Source organism: Apostichopus japonicus, chromosome 5 (genome assembly GCF_037975245.1).
Source record: "Apostichopus japonicus isolate 1M-3 chromosome 5, ASM3797524v1, whole genome shotgun sequence".
Taxonomy (NCBI): Eukaryota; Metazoa; Echinodermata; class Holothuroidea; order Aspidochirotida; family Stichopodidae; genus Apostichopus; species Apostichopus japonicus.
Genome location: NC_092565.1, coordinates 7,663,708 through 7,683,611, shown reverse-complemented (window position 1 = coordinate 7,683,611; position 19,904 = coordinate 7,663,708). Strand labels below are relative to the sequence as shown.

Here is a 19,904-nt window from a genome sequence, read left to right as displayed (position 1 = left end):
GTATTGTGTTTCCATTCATTCCCATAAGCAGTGTGTGTTTTTTCTTCTTTTTTTTTCCTTTTCAAAAAGAACCCCTATCCAAGGGCCTCCATCCCTTACAGATAAACCCCTCAAATATTTGATTATGTGAGTCTAATGTAGCTCTCTTGCAGTGTTGTTACTCTAGGCTAAACTTGTATCCTTGAAAAATCTTTGCTCTATTTGTTAATCTGTTTTTTTCACTTGGTTCCAACAAGGAGTCTTTATTTGCTCATTTTTAATTCATTTTTCTTTTCTGTTGTTTTATGTTTTTAATATAGGACAAAACAAGAATCGAGTCAGCAAAGGTGAAACCGTGATGGGAAAGATTGTTGATATTATTGAACATTCCATGTTCTTCCAACTTCCTCAAGGACACGTGGGGACAGCTTTTGCGACCGATGTTAGAGATCACTTCGCTCCTAAACCTTTGAAAGGATTCAAAGTGGGACAGTTTTGCAAGTAAATATTTTTACAACTTCCTTCATTTCTGCATTAAGGAAAGTTTTTATTTGCTCTTTATAACTTTCATACCTTTCATTATTTTTAGGGATTATGTTGTCTGGTATCACATAATAACAACCGTGTACCATATAGCCCAATTGTCATGCAAATGAAGGTATGAATAAATACAATACACTAGGAGATAATTTGTATTTTTTAACATTAACACCGCCAAATGTTTCATCCAATACCATTCAATACCATCCAAAAAAGGGAATTTAGTGAAATTAAAAGAGAAAAAGAAATGTCAGGATGAATCTATGACAACTTACATGTCTGATGCAAGCTCTCTGTGGGACAAAATGTTGCATCTTCTACCATTAATAGCTGGAACAAATATGCAAGAGTTGAAAGCAAATTTTGCAAGAACACTAATGTTGATATTCCTTTATGATAAGACGGAGAAGGTCCAGTCGACTGACTTTAATAGGCTGTTTATCATTTACGCGTAAAGTATGGAAAACTCCTTGTACATTCTGAAACAGGTACTTCTGTCTTTGGTTATAGTGGCAAATTCTACAAAGATGCAAGCCATCTTTTTTGTTCAACTGTAGATGAGGGACAGGCTTGGAGAATCAGTCTAAAGACTCAAAACCCATCAAATTCCATTATCGAGACAACAAGGCTGTGTTTTGTAATATTTCTATCCTTGTGTACTGTCCAACTCAAAATGCTCCTGCATCGGCGAGATATTTGATTTGGATTTGTTTTGAATAAATTAATAAATTCATTTGCGTTAGATGTTACATCCTTGATATGGAGCCGGACAATCATGTCTCCCTTTCTGTGAGACCTTCTCGAGTGGAACAGAAGAAAGTGAAGGATATGGACAACGACATACAAAAGATTGATGACTTGAGAGTTGGACAAGAGGTCAAAGGTTACATCATGGATGTCAAAGATGATAAAATAATGGTCGGGTAAGAATTTGGCTGAAGTTTAACAATTTTTGATCTGCAAGAATAAGAAAGAAAATATGTGTTTTTGATGGAAATTTAAAGGCAGGATGAAGAGTTGAATTATTTACTTCTCCACTACATTGCTCTTTTATTGTTGCACATATCATTAACTTGTTTATGCAACTTCTCTTTTACAAAATATTACAGTGGTTATAATGTCTGTTATAAATGTATTAGACATTATAATATGTAATATTTGCTAGTTATTGTGTTGTTAGTTTGTGGAAATCTTGAAGAAGATAAAGTGCAGCATCTTTTAGAATGATCTTCTATAATTGTATTAGAATTATCTTTTAGAATTACAATAAGGTAGGACATAAGATGAAGATGAAGTCTTACTTGTCTTCTGTATGTCGATTTTCCTTTGTTTTAATTTTCATTGTTACGCAAATCTAACAAGTTTTCCATAATTTTAGACAGTATTATCAAAACATTTCAACAGACCTACCTACTCACAAAACTGCTTTGAATCTGAACATTTTATACTATGACCATTTCTCTACAATAAAGATCTCATTGGTCTATGTTATTGATTGATTAATTGATTAATTTAATCTATTGATTCTTTACCATTTTGTAGTGTTTCAAGAAGTATCCAGGGTACAATGAATACATCTGCTCTGACATCCATACTCAAAAAGCAGCTTACACCAGGCAACCCCATCAGTGTGATTATCAGCAAGTAAGTCAAAGTTTGAAACTCAAGCCCTGTTGGGGATTTTGGATTTGATTGATTGAGAAGACAATTCATTCAGTTATTTGGACTGCAAAGACAAGTATTTTAATCAATGAATGTTTGTCCTGCCCCATAACTATTAAGTGGAAGTTTAGGTGGTAAAGGTTAACCATTTTGAGGCATATTCAGTGGGAAACATGCACTTGTAGAATGGTGTTTGAACACCAGAGTAAAAGGAATAATGCAAGATGAGACACTTTTAAAATTTTGAAACAGCCATTTTCATCCTGTCTGCTTTTTTCAACACTCCTACCCTACCACACCCCACCCACCAACCCCTGATCTACTCCCTATTCTTACAAACGTTAAAATATGCAGACTACCAGACTACTAACACATTGTAACTTTTCTGTGATAAGACAAATAAATAAACAAATATATTTTTTACGAAGAATCAAGTTGGAATGGCATATGTCATTTTGAGAGTTTCTATTTAAAGAAAAAAAAAGAACACAGTTTGGGATTTGTGTCGTCAGTCTAAATTTAAGTCCTTCAGTCTGTCCCTCTGTATGTCTGTTCATGTAATTATTTTCACAAGTCTACAATAGTCTTTTCATTTTTGCTAGAGTCACACATGCATGCTTAGTAGCAGTGGCAGTGTGAGATTCAAGTTTGAATTTGCATCTTTAACTTGACCTTAAGGTTTGATTTAGTTGACTCTTAATACAAGATCGTCATGAAGGTGTAAACTGTCAGCTCTTTAAATCATTGTGATCTTCTAGGATAAGAGGCAACCGAGTTACTTTTGTTTCTGTGGAAGAGAAAGGAAGAGTTGATCAATCAGATGACGAGATGTCCAGTGATGAAGAATCAATGGGTAAATATTTTGGTCTTCTGGTGGTGTTACTATGGAAACCAGCAAAAGTGTCTATCCTCTTTACAACATATAGCCTGAGGATGAGTTAAAGACATTTTGCAAAGACAAAAACAAAACAAGTCTAGTTGTTTATGGTCGTTTTAATTGTAATCTTTCTTCTGTGAAAGTACCTTGCAGACAATTTCAATTATTTTACCATCCTCGCCAGAGAAAATGAAAGATGATGTCTGCAGATAAATGCTTTAATAATATTAAATATTCCTTCTGTGGTTGTATGGTATTTATAATCAGAGTTATGTCAAAAACTGTGTATATGTATGTACAGAAGCACTCTTAATAATCCCACAGATTGCAAGAATAGAACTCAAACAATTTAATGATTAAAGGGCTGCTTTGAAAAAATATTTACAAAATAGCATTATCAAGAAGATTTTATGGAATTTTTGTGAAATTTCTCAGAGGAGTCAAAACCTGTAAAGGTGAAGAGGAAGGATGTGGAGAGTGAAGAGGAGGATGAGGATGAGGAAGGCGACAAAGAGCAGAGGAAGCTGGAAGAATCAGTGAGTGAAACTGGAAGCATTTAAATAATAAAATCCTACATTATAAGGAATACATCATGTTTCTCAATCTCAACGAGCAATTGCCTCGTCTTGCACAAACACTTTGAAGAATTTCTTCATGTCCAAAATGTCAACCAGCATTAGACCAATCATATGATGACTACGATTAGTATTGCCCAGAAGAGTATTTGCGTATAAGGCTAGGTGCTCGTAGATCTGCTATGAGTGTCCTTGACCTTACTTAAGTGTTGCTGTGTTCGTCAGGAGGCATACTTTATTGAGATGTTGGAGTTTGTTGAAATGGACATATTAAGTCAGTAAAGTGACAATGTAATTTGTGTCCATGTATTGTGTGGGGAGAGACGTGTCATTGTCCAAACAACCTGTTCTTTAAAGCACGATATTGTGTTAGATTCTTGGGCTCTGCTCGAACAGTTTTAAAACATGCATACAAACATTAAATCCTAATGATCTGTTCCCAAAACAAATGTCACTTTGAATGGTTTGATGTGTTCGATATCATTTTTCTTGTTCTTTTCACTTGAGTCTGAGGTGAATATACCTCATACCGCTGAAGCTTGATCAAGAGTAGCTGTCAGTTTTGAAAGAGACGATTCTTCTCACCAGTTTGGGATGAGTATCAGTGTGTGTGTGTCTTTAAATAGATAACAGGATATTTGTATGATTTTTGGTGTTTAATCCTTGCTTATATCATCTATGACACTGCAGTGATCTGTAATCTTCCTGTTTGCTCTCAAGGCAGCGGGGAGAATTCCACAAACGCATCGTGGTTTGAATGTCACAATGATTACTTCAATGCTTCTATTTTGTTTTCAGGAGAGTGATTCTGAAAGTGAAGAAGATGAACCAACTCCTACGGTCTCAGTCGACGAGAAGAAAGGAAGAAAAGGGAAGCAGGTGATAACATTCACTATTCATGTATTTGTTCTTCTATTTCTCCAATTATAGGATCAATCCTTATTAAGGGGTCATATGCATGTGCCATCGATAGTCAGTATTGAAGATGCAGATGGGAGGACGAGTCAGGGTAGGAGAGAGGGGGTGGTTAGGGGTCACAGTAGGAGGGGGGAATGTGGAGAACTAAATCAGCCACACTCTCATCATTTAAAGAGAGTGGAATTTGAATTCATCTGCCCATTACGTTGTGTTGTGTTTTTATTCGGTAGGGACGAGACAAGAAAGCCAGACTTCAGATCAACGTCAAGGATGCTTGGGATGAAGAGGCCCGGGATGTTGTTGAGAGCAAAGACGACTCAGACTCAGAGAGCGAGGAGGAAGAGAAAGAGGTCAAACAGGTCAGTGGTGTACTTTAAGGAACAATAGGAGAAATTCCAAGGGATCTGTCAGAAAATGTTCGATCATTTGAAGACTTAACACCAAATTCTTTGGGTGCTTAAAGGAGAAGCGATCGCAACCATCATTTGGTCAGAGTGATAGCGGTTCTTCTGATGAACAAACAACCAGATAAGAAAAATTCATATATTCATATTTGGTGTACCACTCCAAAAAAATAGTGAAGACTTGAGCAAGTCTAAGTATGACATCATTGAGCCACATATGGTAGGACTGTAATGGTATTCTTTGTTAGTCTATGACAAAGTTGTTTTGTCTGTAATTGAAATGGGATTAAATACGAATGCTGAATCTTAGATATGAAGTTCTGAGCATGACACAACACTGGCAGGGGTTTTAGGGTCAAAGATATTTGAACTCACCGAAGAGATGTGAAAGAAAGAAACACTACGGCCAAGCAAATAGTCGCACCTCCTTGCACCCTTGTGACATTGCAGATCATTAAATTGGCAACACACGTGACAAGACCCTGATATATCCCAGATGTTTTATATTTAAGGACACTAAATTTTCAGTACTTTCCATAAACCTGTTTATAATTTACCTGTCAGGTTTTGGTTGTTCAGTGCTCATATTTTTTCATTTATTCTCTCTTCCTTCGTAGGTCGCCAAGAAGCAGACAAAACAGGAGAGATTAGCGAAAGCTAAAGCTGAAGAAGATTTCCTGTTTAAGGTAGTCAGCCTCTTCAATCTCGTTCTGATTCCGACGTAAAACTATTGATCTGCAATATAATGTTTGGATAGCCAATTAGGACAATGACAAACGAAATATCACATATGTATTAGAATATAAATATGAATGAATCATCTTCAGTATTTTTGTGTCTCAAAACATATTTAAATCCCAGTCAATATTCCAGTTTGGTAAAAATATTGTCAATTAATTGTTGATATCGTTGATGAATTTCCTCGACAGACGGAACATGCATTGATGGACACTGACCGAGCCCCAGAGACCATCGATGATTTCGATAGGATGGTAACGACCTCGCCGAACAGCTCCATTGTCTGGATCAGGTACATGGCCTTCCATCTAGACGCAGGAGACGTGGAGAAGGCAAGGGCAGTTGCTGAGAAAGCACTCAAGATGATTAATTTCAGGTAACGACTCTGACAGTCCACGATCATAGAGATAGTCTACGAGTTACAGGAGAAATTCACAATTTATGATTTAATTAAAAGAAGCATTTTGTAATTTGCATGTTACTGGACTTCTGCAAGGCACCCATAGAGGAGCAATGTTATGATGTAAGCAAGACCTGAATTAGATAATCAAACAGTGTGGATAAAGCATTATAATTCAATTAAATGCTTTTTTTGGATACCCAGAAATTTCCTAACCTTAACATATAAATCATAGTAGCAAAGCATGACATCTTTGTTGAAATATTCAGCCAAGACTCTTCATTATTTTGTTTCTTTCTCTCTTTCAGGGAAGAACAAGAAAAGTTGAATGTTTGGGTGGCCCTGATGAACCTGGAAAACACCAACGGCTCAGAGGATATGTTACTGAAGGTGTTTGAGAGGGCGCTCTCTAACTGTGAACCTTACCGTGTCTTTGAGCATCTCATAAATATTTACACGAGATCAGGAAAGATTGAGGTAAGCTGAGATGGAAATAAAATTAGCCGTCGGGTTTAAACCGCTAAAACGTTGTTTGTTTGAACAAGTGTATTGCAATATTATTTCATGAAACTGTCTTTTAGCGCCTTTGGATAAACTATTGTTGATCTTGGCGCTATATAGATGTTTTCTGATTGATTAATTGATTGATACGTCACTCTAGTCAGCACTAACATTGCTCCTGTTTTTCATTTAGTCTGCAGATGCCGTGTATAACACCATGCTGAAACGCTTCAGACTAGAGAAAAGCGTCTGGGTGCAGTACGGCACGTTCCTGATGCATCATGGGAAACAGGACTCTGCCAAGAACCTCTTACAGAGGAGCTTCAAGAGTTTAGCCAAGAAGGATCGTAAGTTACTTTTAGTTTGAAGAGATGTAACTTGTACAATCGACTCTGCTCAGTAGCACGTAAATTGGCTCTGGATTATAAAATGTTGTGACCAGTCAACAGTTTATGAATGTCTTTTTTTCACTGAGTGTATAGGAAAAATGGTCCAAACTTCAGGAAAGTGTTTGATTGATAATAACACCTGTTGTTTGATGAGTTGCCTGTTCTGTAAAGCCTTTGTGCTTTGAACATTTTGCAGTAATTTCTTGTTGGGAGTATTACACATATTTGCATTTATTATAATCTATTAAAAAAAAATATATAGCTGGTTTTTGAGCTACACATTCAACATTATCCCCAGAAAAAGTTACATTTTAAATCTGATATTGATAAATCACTATTAAAATTTCTCATTTTCATTTATGAACCATGTTGGTCCGTCTCTCTCTCCCCCCCTACCCCCCCCACACACACACTCTTATATTCCTATTGTTACAATGACATGTTTTTTTTAATGTATTTACAGACATAGATGTGATTTCAAAGTTTGCTCAGCTGGAGTATAAAGTTGGAGAACCAGAGCAAGGGCAGACTATGTTTGAGAATGTCCTGAGTAATTATCCAAAGAGGACAGATATCTGGTCCATCTACCTGGACATGGTCATCAAAACAGGGGACATGAAAAATGTCAGGTAAGCACTCACCTGTAGGGGGTACTATTACAGGTCACACTGTGGGGGGGGGTCACCAGGGATATCATAATTGTAGGAAGGGTACATGGGGGGTGCAGTTACTGGATGAATGTGCAATTGAGGTTAATACTATTGATAAATAGGCGTGGTTGTTGCCAATGAGTGACAATAATGTCATACGATGAACATACATTGTGGATGCTGTTTAATATTGGATGAATGTAGAACATGCTATATTATGTATCAACCATCACTGGATGAATGCACCTAGCTGTTGCCATCACCAGAATGAACATACACCGTGGATACTGTTACTGGATGAATGTTGAACATGATAACTGACAATGATCCTGAATGATAACACTGCTTGGTTCTTGTAATTGAATGATCAAACTTTGTACTTACTACCACTATGTGGTTACTGCTACTAGATGAACACAAGATGTAGTTACCACCACTAGATGAACAAACATTGTATTTAAATTGAACAGTATTAAAGATGCATTATGGATACCATTATTGGATGAACAGTGGCAAAGATGAAGAAAGTGTTAAACACCATTTAATGTACACATGTTGTTATCAGAATGCGTTTCTCGTCAAGAGAACGTACAGCAGTTATTTGAAATAATCAACAGGCCCCATATAGAATATCCCGTACTGTGGCTGCCATCTTCCAGTGTAGAGTCACTGGCTTGCAGTAAATTCTCACTCAAACTGTAAAACGCTGCCTTCATGTTTATTTTGCTTTCTCCTTTCCTATCTGCAGACATTTGTTTGAACGGGTCATCACACTCAATCTTTCGCCAAAGAAGATCAAATTCTTCTTCAACCGTTTTCTGGAATTTGAGAAGAAACACGGGACGGACGCGGAAGTAGACGCTGTGAAGCAGAAGGCCATCGAATACGTAGAATCTAAATCAGGGATGGATTTTAACGAAACTTGATCTATGATTAGGGTTTGAAGAAAGTTTACAGCTGATGAGGTGAAGAAAGAATACCACAGAGAGAGAACCCTTACCCTCTAGTGGACGCTCCGAGTTAACCGCTGAGGTGTTATATTGTAACTTTGAAAGCTTCTGGTCTGCCTCGAGGGACGATGATGTAAACAAAAGTACAGCAATAGTAAATGAACTTCTGTCACTATAAAGTCCTGGATAACAAAAGGTTCTCTCAAACAACTAATAGTGGAAATAATTATCCCAAGCCACCAGACTACTGGATAACGAAAGGATCTCTCACACTATGAATAGTCGAAAGAATTTCCCAAAACCTGTCAAACTATTGCTTAAGGTTTGTTGTTCAGTGTTGTGACCGTTTTTGACCTATTCATATTGAATGCTAGCGAGGAACGGACGTATGACATTTTTTCCCTTCATCTTAATCTTTGTTAAGTTAGATGTAATAAACATATACACAACCTAATGGTTAGAATTAAGTCTTCAGGATATTTTACAGATTTTTTCAAGACCGCTGACAGAGTTATAGAGGCTTTGTGTTATCCAAAAGTGCTTTGTGTTATCCTAAAGTGCAAGGATTTATAATCTACATTTCTTCCTCGTAGAAATGTTAGGAATACAACAGTATCAGTTCCAGCGTTGGACGTGTTTACAACTTTATAGTAACGAATGGTCGCCAGTCTATCAAAGAGAATTTATTCTCTTGAAAAACGGGAAAATGTGATGCTATTTCTCTTGTTGAAACATGATTAAGGGTTTTTTAGGGTTGGCCTTTGAAAGCATTGGACTAGAATTTGTTCTAATATGGAGAATTCTTAATCTAGAGCTCAGAGTTTCACTCACTATTTTTCTGTGACCTGAGAATGGCTTGTAATACTATTAAAGCGTAAATTTAGGATAAAACAGCCTTTTTTGTGTTAAAGATATGAAATATTATATTACATATAAATGTGATACTGTTTTGGGATTATTTTCCTTTGTATTGATTCTAGTTATTATATAAATTCAAAAATTTATTCAATGGTATCTCTGATGGATATTGAGATAAATAAAACATTTTTAGCTACAGAAGACACCAATTTATTGGCTCCCAATATGGAAAGTACTTCATTTACCAAAATTGATATTTTACACAGCTTATCATTTTTTGATTGCCTCTGGTGAATGGAATCGAGGAAAATAATAACAAGAAAAACATTTTGTTTCTCTGTTTTAACTTCTTCTTGTTCTATTTTGGGGGTGGAGTGAAGAGGGGGGTTTGGGGTGGGAGAGCATTTATCAAACTTGATAGTCATCATTTCACTTATTAATTCCTTATATATAAGTACAAGAGAATATCTATTGGTATGAAGAAGGTGATGCTGGAGTATTATTTGCTGTCTTAAATCCTTTCTCACATTACACTTGTCCTTAATAATTCATGTCTTAAGTGTTACCCAAAATGTTGTAATCTTACTTTTCACATTTAATATGTAAAATATAATGTAAGGTTTGATTAGATGGATTAGATGGATTGACTAGTTTAAGATGATAAATTTTATCATATAAGTCTTGCTCTGGTTTTGCATCAGGAGGGAACCAGTATGATTATTGTCATTATGGTTTCCTGTGATAGTCACATATGCTAAGGTCCTTAACTCTATCAGAATAATAAAAATTAATGTTGAGATGCTATCCAACAAATCCATAACAATTCTTCTTTTTTTTTTGCTTTTCTTTTGTCTTGAATTAAAGTAATAATTTCTTCCTTCAGATATTCTGGGGACATGATATTGATGTTAACCCTAATTGATTACATGAAAGGGTAGTTTCTACACTAGTTCATGGGTTAAGGGATGGGTGGGATTTTGATGTACCAATGTTACACATGGTGCTGTTTGGAGAATTATGGTCATATGCCCATGTTTCTGTAATACTTTCCCTAGAAACAGACATATTTTTATTTTTCAAATTGACATTATTCTGGGCCGTTTTACAAATCTGGGATGATCAGTGACAGTACATTAAATCTGGGGACGCTTTTAATCTGGAGACAGTCCATAACATCTGTAGGCTGTCCCAGGAAATCTCGGGACGTATGGTCACATGACTTAAAATCATACAAAACTATCAAACTGTTCCATACAGATAGTTTAATTAATGGGGGAATTGAAAACTAACCCCAAAATTTACGCGTTCTTTTTACGAATGGTATTGGTGAGTTGGATACTGGCAGATCCTTGTCATGGGGGGGGGGGGGGGGGGCTACTCTATCAAGACTGACAACGGAATAAAGAAATAACAAATTTCACCCCGATTTGCGGAGTTAACCCAAATGAGCACACTGCCACCACTCTCATAGCAATAATATATATATTCAGTTGTGCAAATCCTACAAGATACAAAAGTTAGTCAATGAGAAGCAGGATTAAACTGACACTTTGGGGTCATTAAAGGTATGCTGTATTGGCCTCCTAAATGCTAGATATTCAAATATGGTCACCTTTGGTCAAAATTCTTAAATTGTTTTTATTATTACCTTCGAGGAAATTTTCCTCACTGGGACATTCAGTCATCTTGTGTGTTTCTTAAAAATGTCTGAGAACAATTTGGAGAGAAAAGACCCCCAGGATAGTACTTTTTGAAAACTTTTAGCATTTATAGCGTGCTATAATTTGGGGCCTATACTGACTACTTTTAAGGTCCCACTGATGATTAAAAGAAACTACAATGATTACCATATTCAAGAGGAATATTTAGTGACAAAGAGTCACCATTGAAAGAAGAAGGTCAATGTCTGAAAACCGTGTAAACAAAAAAGTAAACCTTGGATGAACCGCAAATTTTGTATGTAGATCCACCTTATTAAAAACTGTGGGGAGTTTCAAGAAATGTTCTCATATAATGTGCAATGTGACATTTAATTACTTAACCAGTTGTTTTTCTGGTTACATTGTCAAAATAACTCCCGTCGTCCTTATTAGGCAGGCTACTTGGTGAATAGCCAATTTTACCAGATACGTCCCTTGACCAAATAGTAGCAAACATTCCTTTATAGCGCCCCCTGTATCATACCGTCTTTTGGTCTCGAACAGAACACATTTTCGACACGGTATCAAGGTAAACTTTGTTGCAATACTCACTTTCTCTAGCGAAAACAAGGCGAAACAACTGCATGTACTGTCAGTATACGATTATCATCGGGTGGTTTATGGTAACTCATGATCCTGGCGTTATATCGTGAACCTAAAACATTGCTCTCATTCTGTAACTAGGCCTATAAGTACTTGCCGCTTAACGTTAGGCCTATGCTTTGAGCATACACCCGGTCCTAGGCTATAATCGCCTAACGTATTATTTGATACGCTAACTGTGAGGCTAGGTCCATTTAGATTGTTGTGTTGAGTTGTGGCACTAAGTAGTAAGTGTAGTACCTTTTCTCATGAAGACAACGAATATCTACGAACCGAGGTTAACGTTACGGATTCAGTCGTCTCAGTATCGTATAATCACATATAATCATGAGTAGGTGATGTTGGATCAAGTTCCATCCGTCACCTGGTGGCACTGGAATGTGAATGGGACTTAACCGACATTTCTTTTGCTCTTTTATTCAATTGAAGTCTAATTTAAAGGCTTAATGACAGCACATTCTCAGGTTTTTTCCTCAAAAAAACATAAATTTAATAATGGATTTCAAACTAGCCTATGCTGTAGGTATTTGATACCTATCTTTAATGATGTGATAGCGTAAAGCTCTATGACTGACATGATTAAAACAGTCCATAGTTTGTTTGTGGTCATTATGAAAAGTTTGAAGGGGAACTTGAAGTTAGAGTGACATTGAGTGTAACCTTGTTTCCATGACCATTATAGGTCTACAGTAGCAAAGATATGTTGAAAAAAACTGTCACCATCCCTGCATGGAGGCAAGTTTGTGCTTCTTTTGTGAAGAAGCACTTATGTAACCAACACACTAGGAAAGAGTGCAAAGAAAATATGTTAGATTTAATAAGGGGAAATGAAAATTTAAACCTTAGGAATGATGTAGCCTTTTGCCAATACTGGAAGGAATCTGACACCCTTTGAAAATGGAACTAACCAATTCACTTAAGGTATTTTCTATAAAGGCTATAAAAGTTTGTTAAAAACTATACCTGCTAATGCAAATAAACAAAAGTAGTGTTGTGACCACAAGCTACTAATTTGTTGTAAATTTCAGTTCATGTTAACGATGTATACAATAGATGTATAAATTATTTGCTTTCACATCTCCTCCACAGGAACACAGTCTTGAATCATAATGGCTGGCGGACATGTAGATGAATCACAGTTTGCTCATTACGCTGGGTTTAAGAAGTATTTCAATGCAGACACAACGTTTGGAAAGAGAAATGTAAGTAATAATAATAATTATAAATAATTTATTTTGTAAAGCGTAAAATCCACAAAAGTGCTCTAAAACTCTATGTAACAGCAAATAAAGAAATATTCAAGTTCATTGCAAACCATTACAGAGCTCTCTCAATTGATTTCCACTCTGCAACATAAGTACCTTCTCTGCACATACATATCAAGTATATTTGGGATATAGGCAAACAGATCATTTATTTTTTGGTTTCCCATGTTGTTTGGATTGGGGTCAGGAAAATAGGCCAGCCTCTTGAGAAGACCTTCAGGAGACAGGATTATTTGTGACACATGTAAAATTTCTCAGCTGTGAAGACAAATCATCATTCTTAAGGCGAGGGAAACGGTTATATAAACATTGATTAAATGTTAAAGTTGACATAGTGCACTTGCTAAGGTCTCTCTGTAATCAGGCAAATTGTTACTCAAAAGTGTGCAGCCTATTAGCAGAGTTAACCTTTGTCTTGTAATCAGTTAAAAATCATTAAAATGATTTAATCACACACGCTTTATCGTATTAAGGAGGGAACATATTGAAATCGAATACAGACCTGCTGCACCAAGCTCACTTTAGCTTTGTTCGTTGGTTGTTCGAAAGCTTCTCTCCCAGCCCAGAAAGGTGCACTAAGCTGGTAATGCATATTAGCTTTACCTGGTTATGACAGTGGTAACATCAGCTGTAATGTTATTCATCCAAGTTGGTTACTTGTTTTATACATCTGAAATTGATGGGCTGAAGGTCTCAATAAATTATTAACTTTTAATTAACTATTAATTAAATAATTAACTTTGAAAAGCAATTGGCTTTTTTGGGGTGAGCAGGGAAGACATAACCTTGCAAACCCCACCAGCTTCTTTAGACACTGTTGGCTTCTTTAGACACTGTACTGCATTAATGTAACCTAGATTGATTCTCTTTATTGTTTTGAATCCTTATTTCAGTGTGTGGTGGCCACGTATGCAACAACATTCTTCCTAGTCTGGTTCGTTAGGAGACGGATGAACAAGAACAGGCAAGCAGCTATAGCAGCCAAATGATGACAGCCAGCACCCTTAGAGAGATGTTCAAATTAATTACCCAGTTTATTTGGGTCTATAATATCTTAAAGATTGGAACTTTTTGCAATCCTTAAAGAAAATGTAGAAAAACTTATGCTTGCTTATCTTTTTATGCCTTTTTTATGTGAATTGAGTAAGAGAGAAAAATCTGATGATCTTTTTACGAGGGACTCAACTTAGTGATTAACATGGGTTTTGTTGTAGCTACAGATGTATGAAACGACGAATAGTGGAGTATTTACATAGAAATGTGAAGGTACTAATGAATACTGTTTATAAAAAATATTGGAATTACTAAGCAGAGAGAGAGAGTTTGGGAGCATACCCATGTTGCATGAAGTAAGACTTATCACTAAATGTTCCCTTGTTACGACACAGAATGCTGTGATGAGTACATAAGAGTGATATTGTTAACTGATGTGGAATAAAAAGATAAGCAATGTAAGCAGTTATTTCCTCATTTTGGTTTACCTTACTTCATCCTTACTTCATCCTGAAACTAAAGAACACTTCCACAGCCCCCCCCCCCCCCCTTCACCCCCATCCATCACTGCAGTACAGTTGAAAGCAACTGTCAGCTTTAAAGCTGCATTTTGTATTGTTATCTTATGTCCCTTTATCTGAGCAGTACCTCATCCAAACATAACTCTAGTTCTCAACCTTTCCTCATGCAATGTCTCTCTCCTTGTATGGTTACCGTGTATGGTAGCAGTTGAAGCGCCATGGTGAATAATACATAATGCAACTTAGGCATTTCTACAAGACATACAGTAAGATATGTTCCTCCTGCATGCCAATCGATGTAAATTGCTAGCAAAGTTAAGTGCAGTTTCTGCAATGCAGTACAAGGCTTGTGAAAGTCCAAATCTAACTTTATGTGTAACTGTTGATGTTTCAGGCACTCATTCACTGTAAACAAGGAACCCAGTAGTGGCTTTTCTTCCTTAAAGGGATATTTCAGTGGCTGGAGTTGATTGCTGAATGAAAAATGGTGGAAATTTTCTGCCTCTTTTGGTGAAGAGCTCAATCATTTCATAATGTGCAGTGTTCAGGGCTCAATGATAAATCACCAACAAGATTTGAAATAGGAAAGTAAAGCTTTTGAAGAATATTTGCTGTTATGTTTGTCACAGACCATCAACTGTGATTCCCTTTAAGGAAGAACCAATGATTTAGCTAGTTAGGCTAGGTTCCATTCAATCAACCATATCTAGAGTTAGAGGGAGGATGTATTGAGATGACATTTTCAACTAACACTTAATCCTCAGTCTCCTCCACCCCCCCCCCCAACTCTTCCTTCCTCTACATGAGTGTCGGCTTCCAGGATTCAATAAGCCATGGGTCACCGGTTCCTTTTTGATATCCTGCTTTGGCCTCTGAAACAACAGCCACAAAAAAGAGACCACTCAGAAAAGACTGCAGATGTAACACTAGAAGTAATGTTCTTTAAAAGTATATTTTTGCCTCCTGAGAAGAGTGCTGTCTTTCTGTAAACTTTCAAATGTATAACCATCCATGTTGGCGAGTTGGAAGACAAATGAAGTCACTGTAAGTATTGACCTAATAATGCATTTGAATTTACTAAGTTTGATACCAATGGTAAGTTAAACCGGCAGACATTAGTTAAACATTCTCAAAAATATTTGGAAAAACCCCCCCCCTTTTTTTCATTTTAAGTATTAAAACAAATATCATTCATCACCGGCAGAATTACAAGTTTTTGGATGAGTAAAAGAAAAAACAGAGAAAGAAAATCTGGTGCCAAATTATGGCTGGAGACAACCATTGGAATTGAAACACTGACACGTAGTTGCAACAAACGTTGACAAAGCATGTTATATATATCTTCCAACAAAGTTTTTTTTTGCGCAATTCTTTTAGTTTTGGAGTATTGTACTCAGACAACTGACACGACATACTCTGTACATAGTATAAATGTTATGGCACCCATTGGTATGACTGATGAAGAAAATCAGGTTTAATTATGAATGAGAGATTACAGACACTGGAGTACACCCATCACAATCTCTCAGACCTGTATGGCCTAGAGCTATGTATGATAACTATCATAACATAGTACCAGATAATAATAAAAAAAGTGTTCAATCTGTTTAACATTAAAGAAGTTCACACCCAACCACCAGTCAACCGTGACATATCCTCCAAGATAAGAGTTGCTGTGACAATTATTCATTCAAACGATTCTTCCTCTTCATTGTATCCAATCATTTTATGATCAATATTCCAGTAATTGATCATTGCTGACAAAGATGGTTTAGGTTCTGGTTGCATGGAGTGAAGCTGTAGAATGGCCTGTTGACAAGCTTCTCGCCACTTGCTTGAGAGCACATCCAGCTCCTGGAGGTCATTCTAAGAACGGAGGACAAAATAAGAAAGTCGGTCCCGGAATGCTTAATACCATAATATCAAATGGCAGCCATTTTTGCTCATCAACACCAAATTCCATTTGAAGAATAATACATTATGCACGCCTCAAACTCCTGGCTATTTAAGGACAATTCAAGTAGATTTTGCAACTTGACGGTACAACAAAATTGTGTTTAAGAAACACTTGCATTTGATTGCCAGAACACATCAAGAACATGAATGTCAAATACATTACAGTAGTTTATACATGGAATTATCACCTTGATATTAGCAATACATATTTTGTGCATTTGTAGCAAGCAGCTAATATTGTGAAATGCTACTGTAGGCATTATTTCAACTCTGTCACTTTTGTAATTTCACCTGAACAGTCAAGAAAGTGGTTGAGTTTTAAATGGAATGGCCTCCGTTGGCTACTGTCCCTAGCACTTTGTGAAAGGTGAAACAAAATATGGACATAATTAATCATGAATGGTGACAAGGTTTGTATATGTTTCAACAATACAGCCTATACAGTTGCTCAGTTTCACTTCCACATATTAGATTCTGCAATCAGTTACCCTGTGCATTTATCAAGGGTAATGTCTTTATAAATATACACCATGAAACAGAAGTCATGTGTTGAAACACATTCAAAACCCAGTGCAGCTGATTTGTAATCTGTTCTTTGTGGGGAGGGGGGGGGGGAGACTCTTTGAGATTGTTCAAGCCTACTAGGGACAGCCAATTTATTTATATAGTACTTTTGTCTTACCTTTCAGAACAGTTGTAATATGTTGGAAAAAAGTGCTATTCAGGCTGCCTTTTAAAAAAACCAAGTACTGACATTATAATCTAAGATTCAAAACAACGCATACCACACAATTTAAGCACATGTAAATGTCCATAATTCTCGAGAGAAATCAGCATTGGTATAAATGTAACCCAATACTTCCTCAACACTTTTAATTGCTTTTACCTTTTCTTTAAACGATTTTGCAAGATTCAATTGTCTCAACATATTTTCCCTTTCTTCTAATAAGGCTTTCACATTTCTTCTTTCCTCTTTGAGAGCATCCAAGTTGGTTGAATCTGTCATGGCCACATGTTAGCTGATAAATCAATTCCACAAATCCAAGCAATTGCAAGGTCTAAGGTTTACACTGAATAGGAGGTCACAGAGTTTGCTGCATACAAAACAGAAATTAAATTTAAAGTGATTGCAAATAGACCCAATGAAACTTCTATATATTTTTTATGAGTTCTTAAACACACCCTTATCCCACTCACCCTCATCTTTGAGGGCTAGTTTAGTAGGCCATAGGTTGGCTTACCAGTCAAAACGTCCCTTTACCAATACCTCCCTGTACCAAAACGTCCCCGCTTTTGGTCAAAACGTCCCTGTTGGTCAAAACGTCCCCGTTGGTCAAAACGTCCCGTAAGTCAAAACGTCCCCGTCTATCACATTCATTCACACTTGTGAATATATATTAATTTTAAGTTATAATTTAAAATATATATCACTTTCATCACATATATCAGAATATATATCACTTCCATCCAGCCCGTCTCGCATATTCCAAAAGTAACTTGTTGTACTGTACGTAAACAAAACAAAAATCCTTTTTAATTCCCTTCCCTCAATATCGTATATATTCATTCAGAAACAAACTTGGGTTTAAAAAATCCTATTACCCTACAGCCCTCTTGCATTCTCTTTTCTAGTTATATTATCTTACCTTAGGAAATTATACTCAAAAATTTTTCCGCCCTCATAACCGGCACTTCCCACTCCTAGTCCTTAACTATTCTTATCCTAGCTTACTCTTTGATTTGAACTAAAAACATCCACACTTGCATTCCAACTGATTATAAAAGTGGGGACGTTTTGACTGACGGGGATGTTTGGTTTGCGGGGACGTTTTGGTAAAAAGCGGGGACGTTTTGGTCTTAAAAAAGCGGGGATGTTTTGACTGGATACCATAGGTTGGCATATCCCTTAATTTAATGTTGCAACCTCTCAGTCTTAAGTTGATTATATTAACTTAATCAAGACTAGGTTTTTGCATATTTTTATGTATGAATTCAATGAAGAGGTTGAACATGATTTTTAAACAAGTTCTACACAGCTAGGGTGATCGGTAGGTATTTATATACAGTAATATGAATATATATGTTACTCTGCCAACTACTTATGTACAAAGTCAACAGAGAATTCCGACTAAGGCTAGTCATTTATAGTGGAGTTTGACCCCAGGGCCTAAGTAATATGACAAATTAAAGAGCTTCTTAGTTCTTGTCTAACTTTAGGCTTTAGTCCATACCTAGGCCTAGGGGAAAGAATAATCATGATAGTGTACATAGGAATTTAGGAGCTACGTAGAACTTAGAAGTTATATGTGTAACATTAGAGTGTGTACTTAACAGGGCAAAGCATTGGGCCTGACTTTAGAATGACTTTAGTGTCACAAGTTAATGTAGGCACATAGGCCTAGGCTAGTACTAGTAATAATAACTAAGTATGCGTTACTAAGGCTAGGCTAGTGAAACTGAAAGAGCATTGCGTTAACTCACAACGACATCGGTTCACAATATTTAGAGGAAACCGAAAGCCAACCAGCATCCACATGTACCGGGACTAGGAGGGGTCACATCAATTGCACATTGTTCAATTTTGATCGAATAGTCTCAAATCAATGATGATTTACCCCTGTTTCTAATCCACTACGTCTGATTTTAATCCTTACATATTACCATACTGCTGGCTGTGTGGGATTTTATAAATCCCGCAAAAGTGGTCACGCATTTCAGTACGGAAGCCTACAAAGGACAATCACATTCAAAACGGACCCATAATAACAGGAATAGCTGTACAATGATAAAAAAATTATGGTTTTTATGTAACATAAAATATGTCATTCAAAATTATTGAAGAGAGGAAATATAACTTGTTTGTATAAGAATGTGTTTGCTCTCTGGGGTTTCTGAAAATTACTGTTCTGAACACGATTTTCGTGTCACGTAATGCCATTAGCTTTTCATTACTGTTTGACCTTTTTTTGTTGTGCATTTTGTCTGCTTGTTTTTGTTTTTCTGTAACGTTAAATCAACAGTTGGGATTCGTATTTTTGGTATTGAGCTCACCAAAGGTTGCATATCTGGATACTTCAACAACCCTCTTAAGCGTTTACTTCTTTCAAAATTTTCTGCCATGCTTCTTTTTGAATCTATTCTTAAAATTAAACCTTTTGAATTAATGCCAATTTGTGTATTGGAGTAAGGCATCGGTTCGCTTTTAAAAAGCGGAGGAGGGAGTGTCCCAAGTTTGTAATATGTATAGATTCACACAAGGGCGTAGGAACCGGGGGGCTGGGGGCGCCAGCCCCCCCCCCCAGTGAAAAATATGGGGGGGCCGGAAGTATCATTCCGCCCCACCCCCGCTCCGCAAATCAGAAAACCCCTTTTTCATTTCCAAATGAGAAAAAAATCTCATTTGGAGCACCAAATTGCATTTAAGG

General features: G+C 36.6%; 1 protein-coding gene and 2 long non-coding RNA genes across 6 annotated transcripts in view; 2 read left to right on the top strand and 1 right to left on the bottom strand.

Moving 5' to 3' along the window:
* The window catches only part of LOC139967491 (protein RRP5 homolog), a 36,632-nt gene extending 26,358 nt beyond the window's left edge, over positions 1–10,274 (top strand). For 2 of the 3 annotated variants that reach the window (XM_071971366.1, XM_071971367.1), the window contains exons 27-39: positions 300–480; positions 1,263–1,442; positions 2,062–2,163; positions 2,940–3,034; positions 3,494–3,594; positions 4,432–4,512; positions 4,782–4,910; positions 5,573–5,641; positions 5,885–6,069; positions 6,402–6,570; positions 6,788–6,941; positions 7,447–7,612; positions 8,382–10,274. In XM_071971366.1, coding sequence (XP_071827467.1) covers positions 300–480; positions 1,263–1,442; positions 2,062–2,163; positions 2,940–3,034; positions 3,494–3,594; positions 4,432–4,512; positions 4,782–4,910; positions 5,573–5,641; positions 5,885–6,069; positions 6,402–6,570; positions 6,788–6,941; positions 7,447–7,612; positions 8,382–8,559 — 1,790 coding nt within the window. In that variant the 3' untranslated portion in view covers positions 8,560–10,274. The remainder of the gene's footprint in view (positions 1–299; positions 481–1,262; positions 1,443–2,061; positions 2,164–2,939; positions 3,035–3,493; positions 3,595–4,431; positions 4,513–4,781; positions 4,911–5,572; positions 5,642–5,884; positions 6,070–6,401; positions 6,571–6,787; positions 6,942–7,446; positions 7,613–8,381) is intronic. The other variant, XR_011793012.1, reaches the window with a different exon arrangement.
* Positions 10,275–11,548: 1,274 nt separating this feature from the next.
* Positions 11,549–14,464, top strand: LOC139967489 (uncharacterized). 2 transcript variants are annotated; one of them, XR_011793009.1, is made up of 3 exons: positions 11,549–11,670; positions 12,834–12,946; positions 13,903–14,464. It is a non-coding gene; the product is annotated as an uncharacterized lncRNA (long non-coding RNA). The 2 variants fall into 2 exon arrangements; XR_011793010.1 differs by having other exon boundaries at positions 11,626–11,764.
* Positions 14,465–15,456: 992 nt separating this feature from the next.
* Positions 15,457–19,159, bottom strand: LOC139967490 (uncharacterized). Its single transcript, XR_011793011.1, has 3 exons — positions 18,961–19,159; positions 17,366–17,573; positions 15,457–16,389 (listed from the first exon to the last, which is right to left on the bottom strand). It is a non-coding gene; the product is annotated as an uncharacterized lncRNA (long non-coding RNA).
* Between the last annotated feature and the right edge of the window lie 745 nt (positions 19,160–19,904).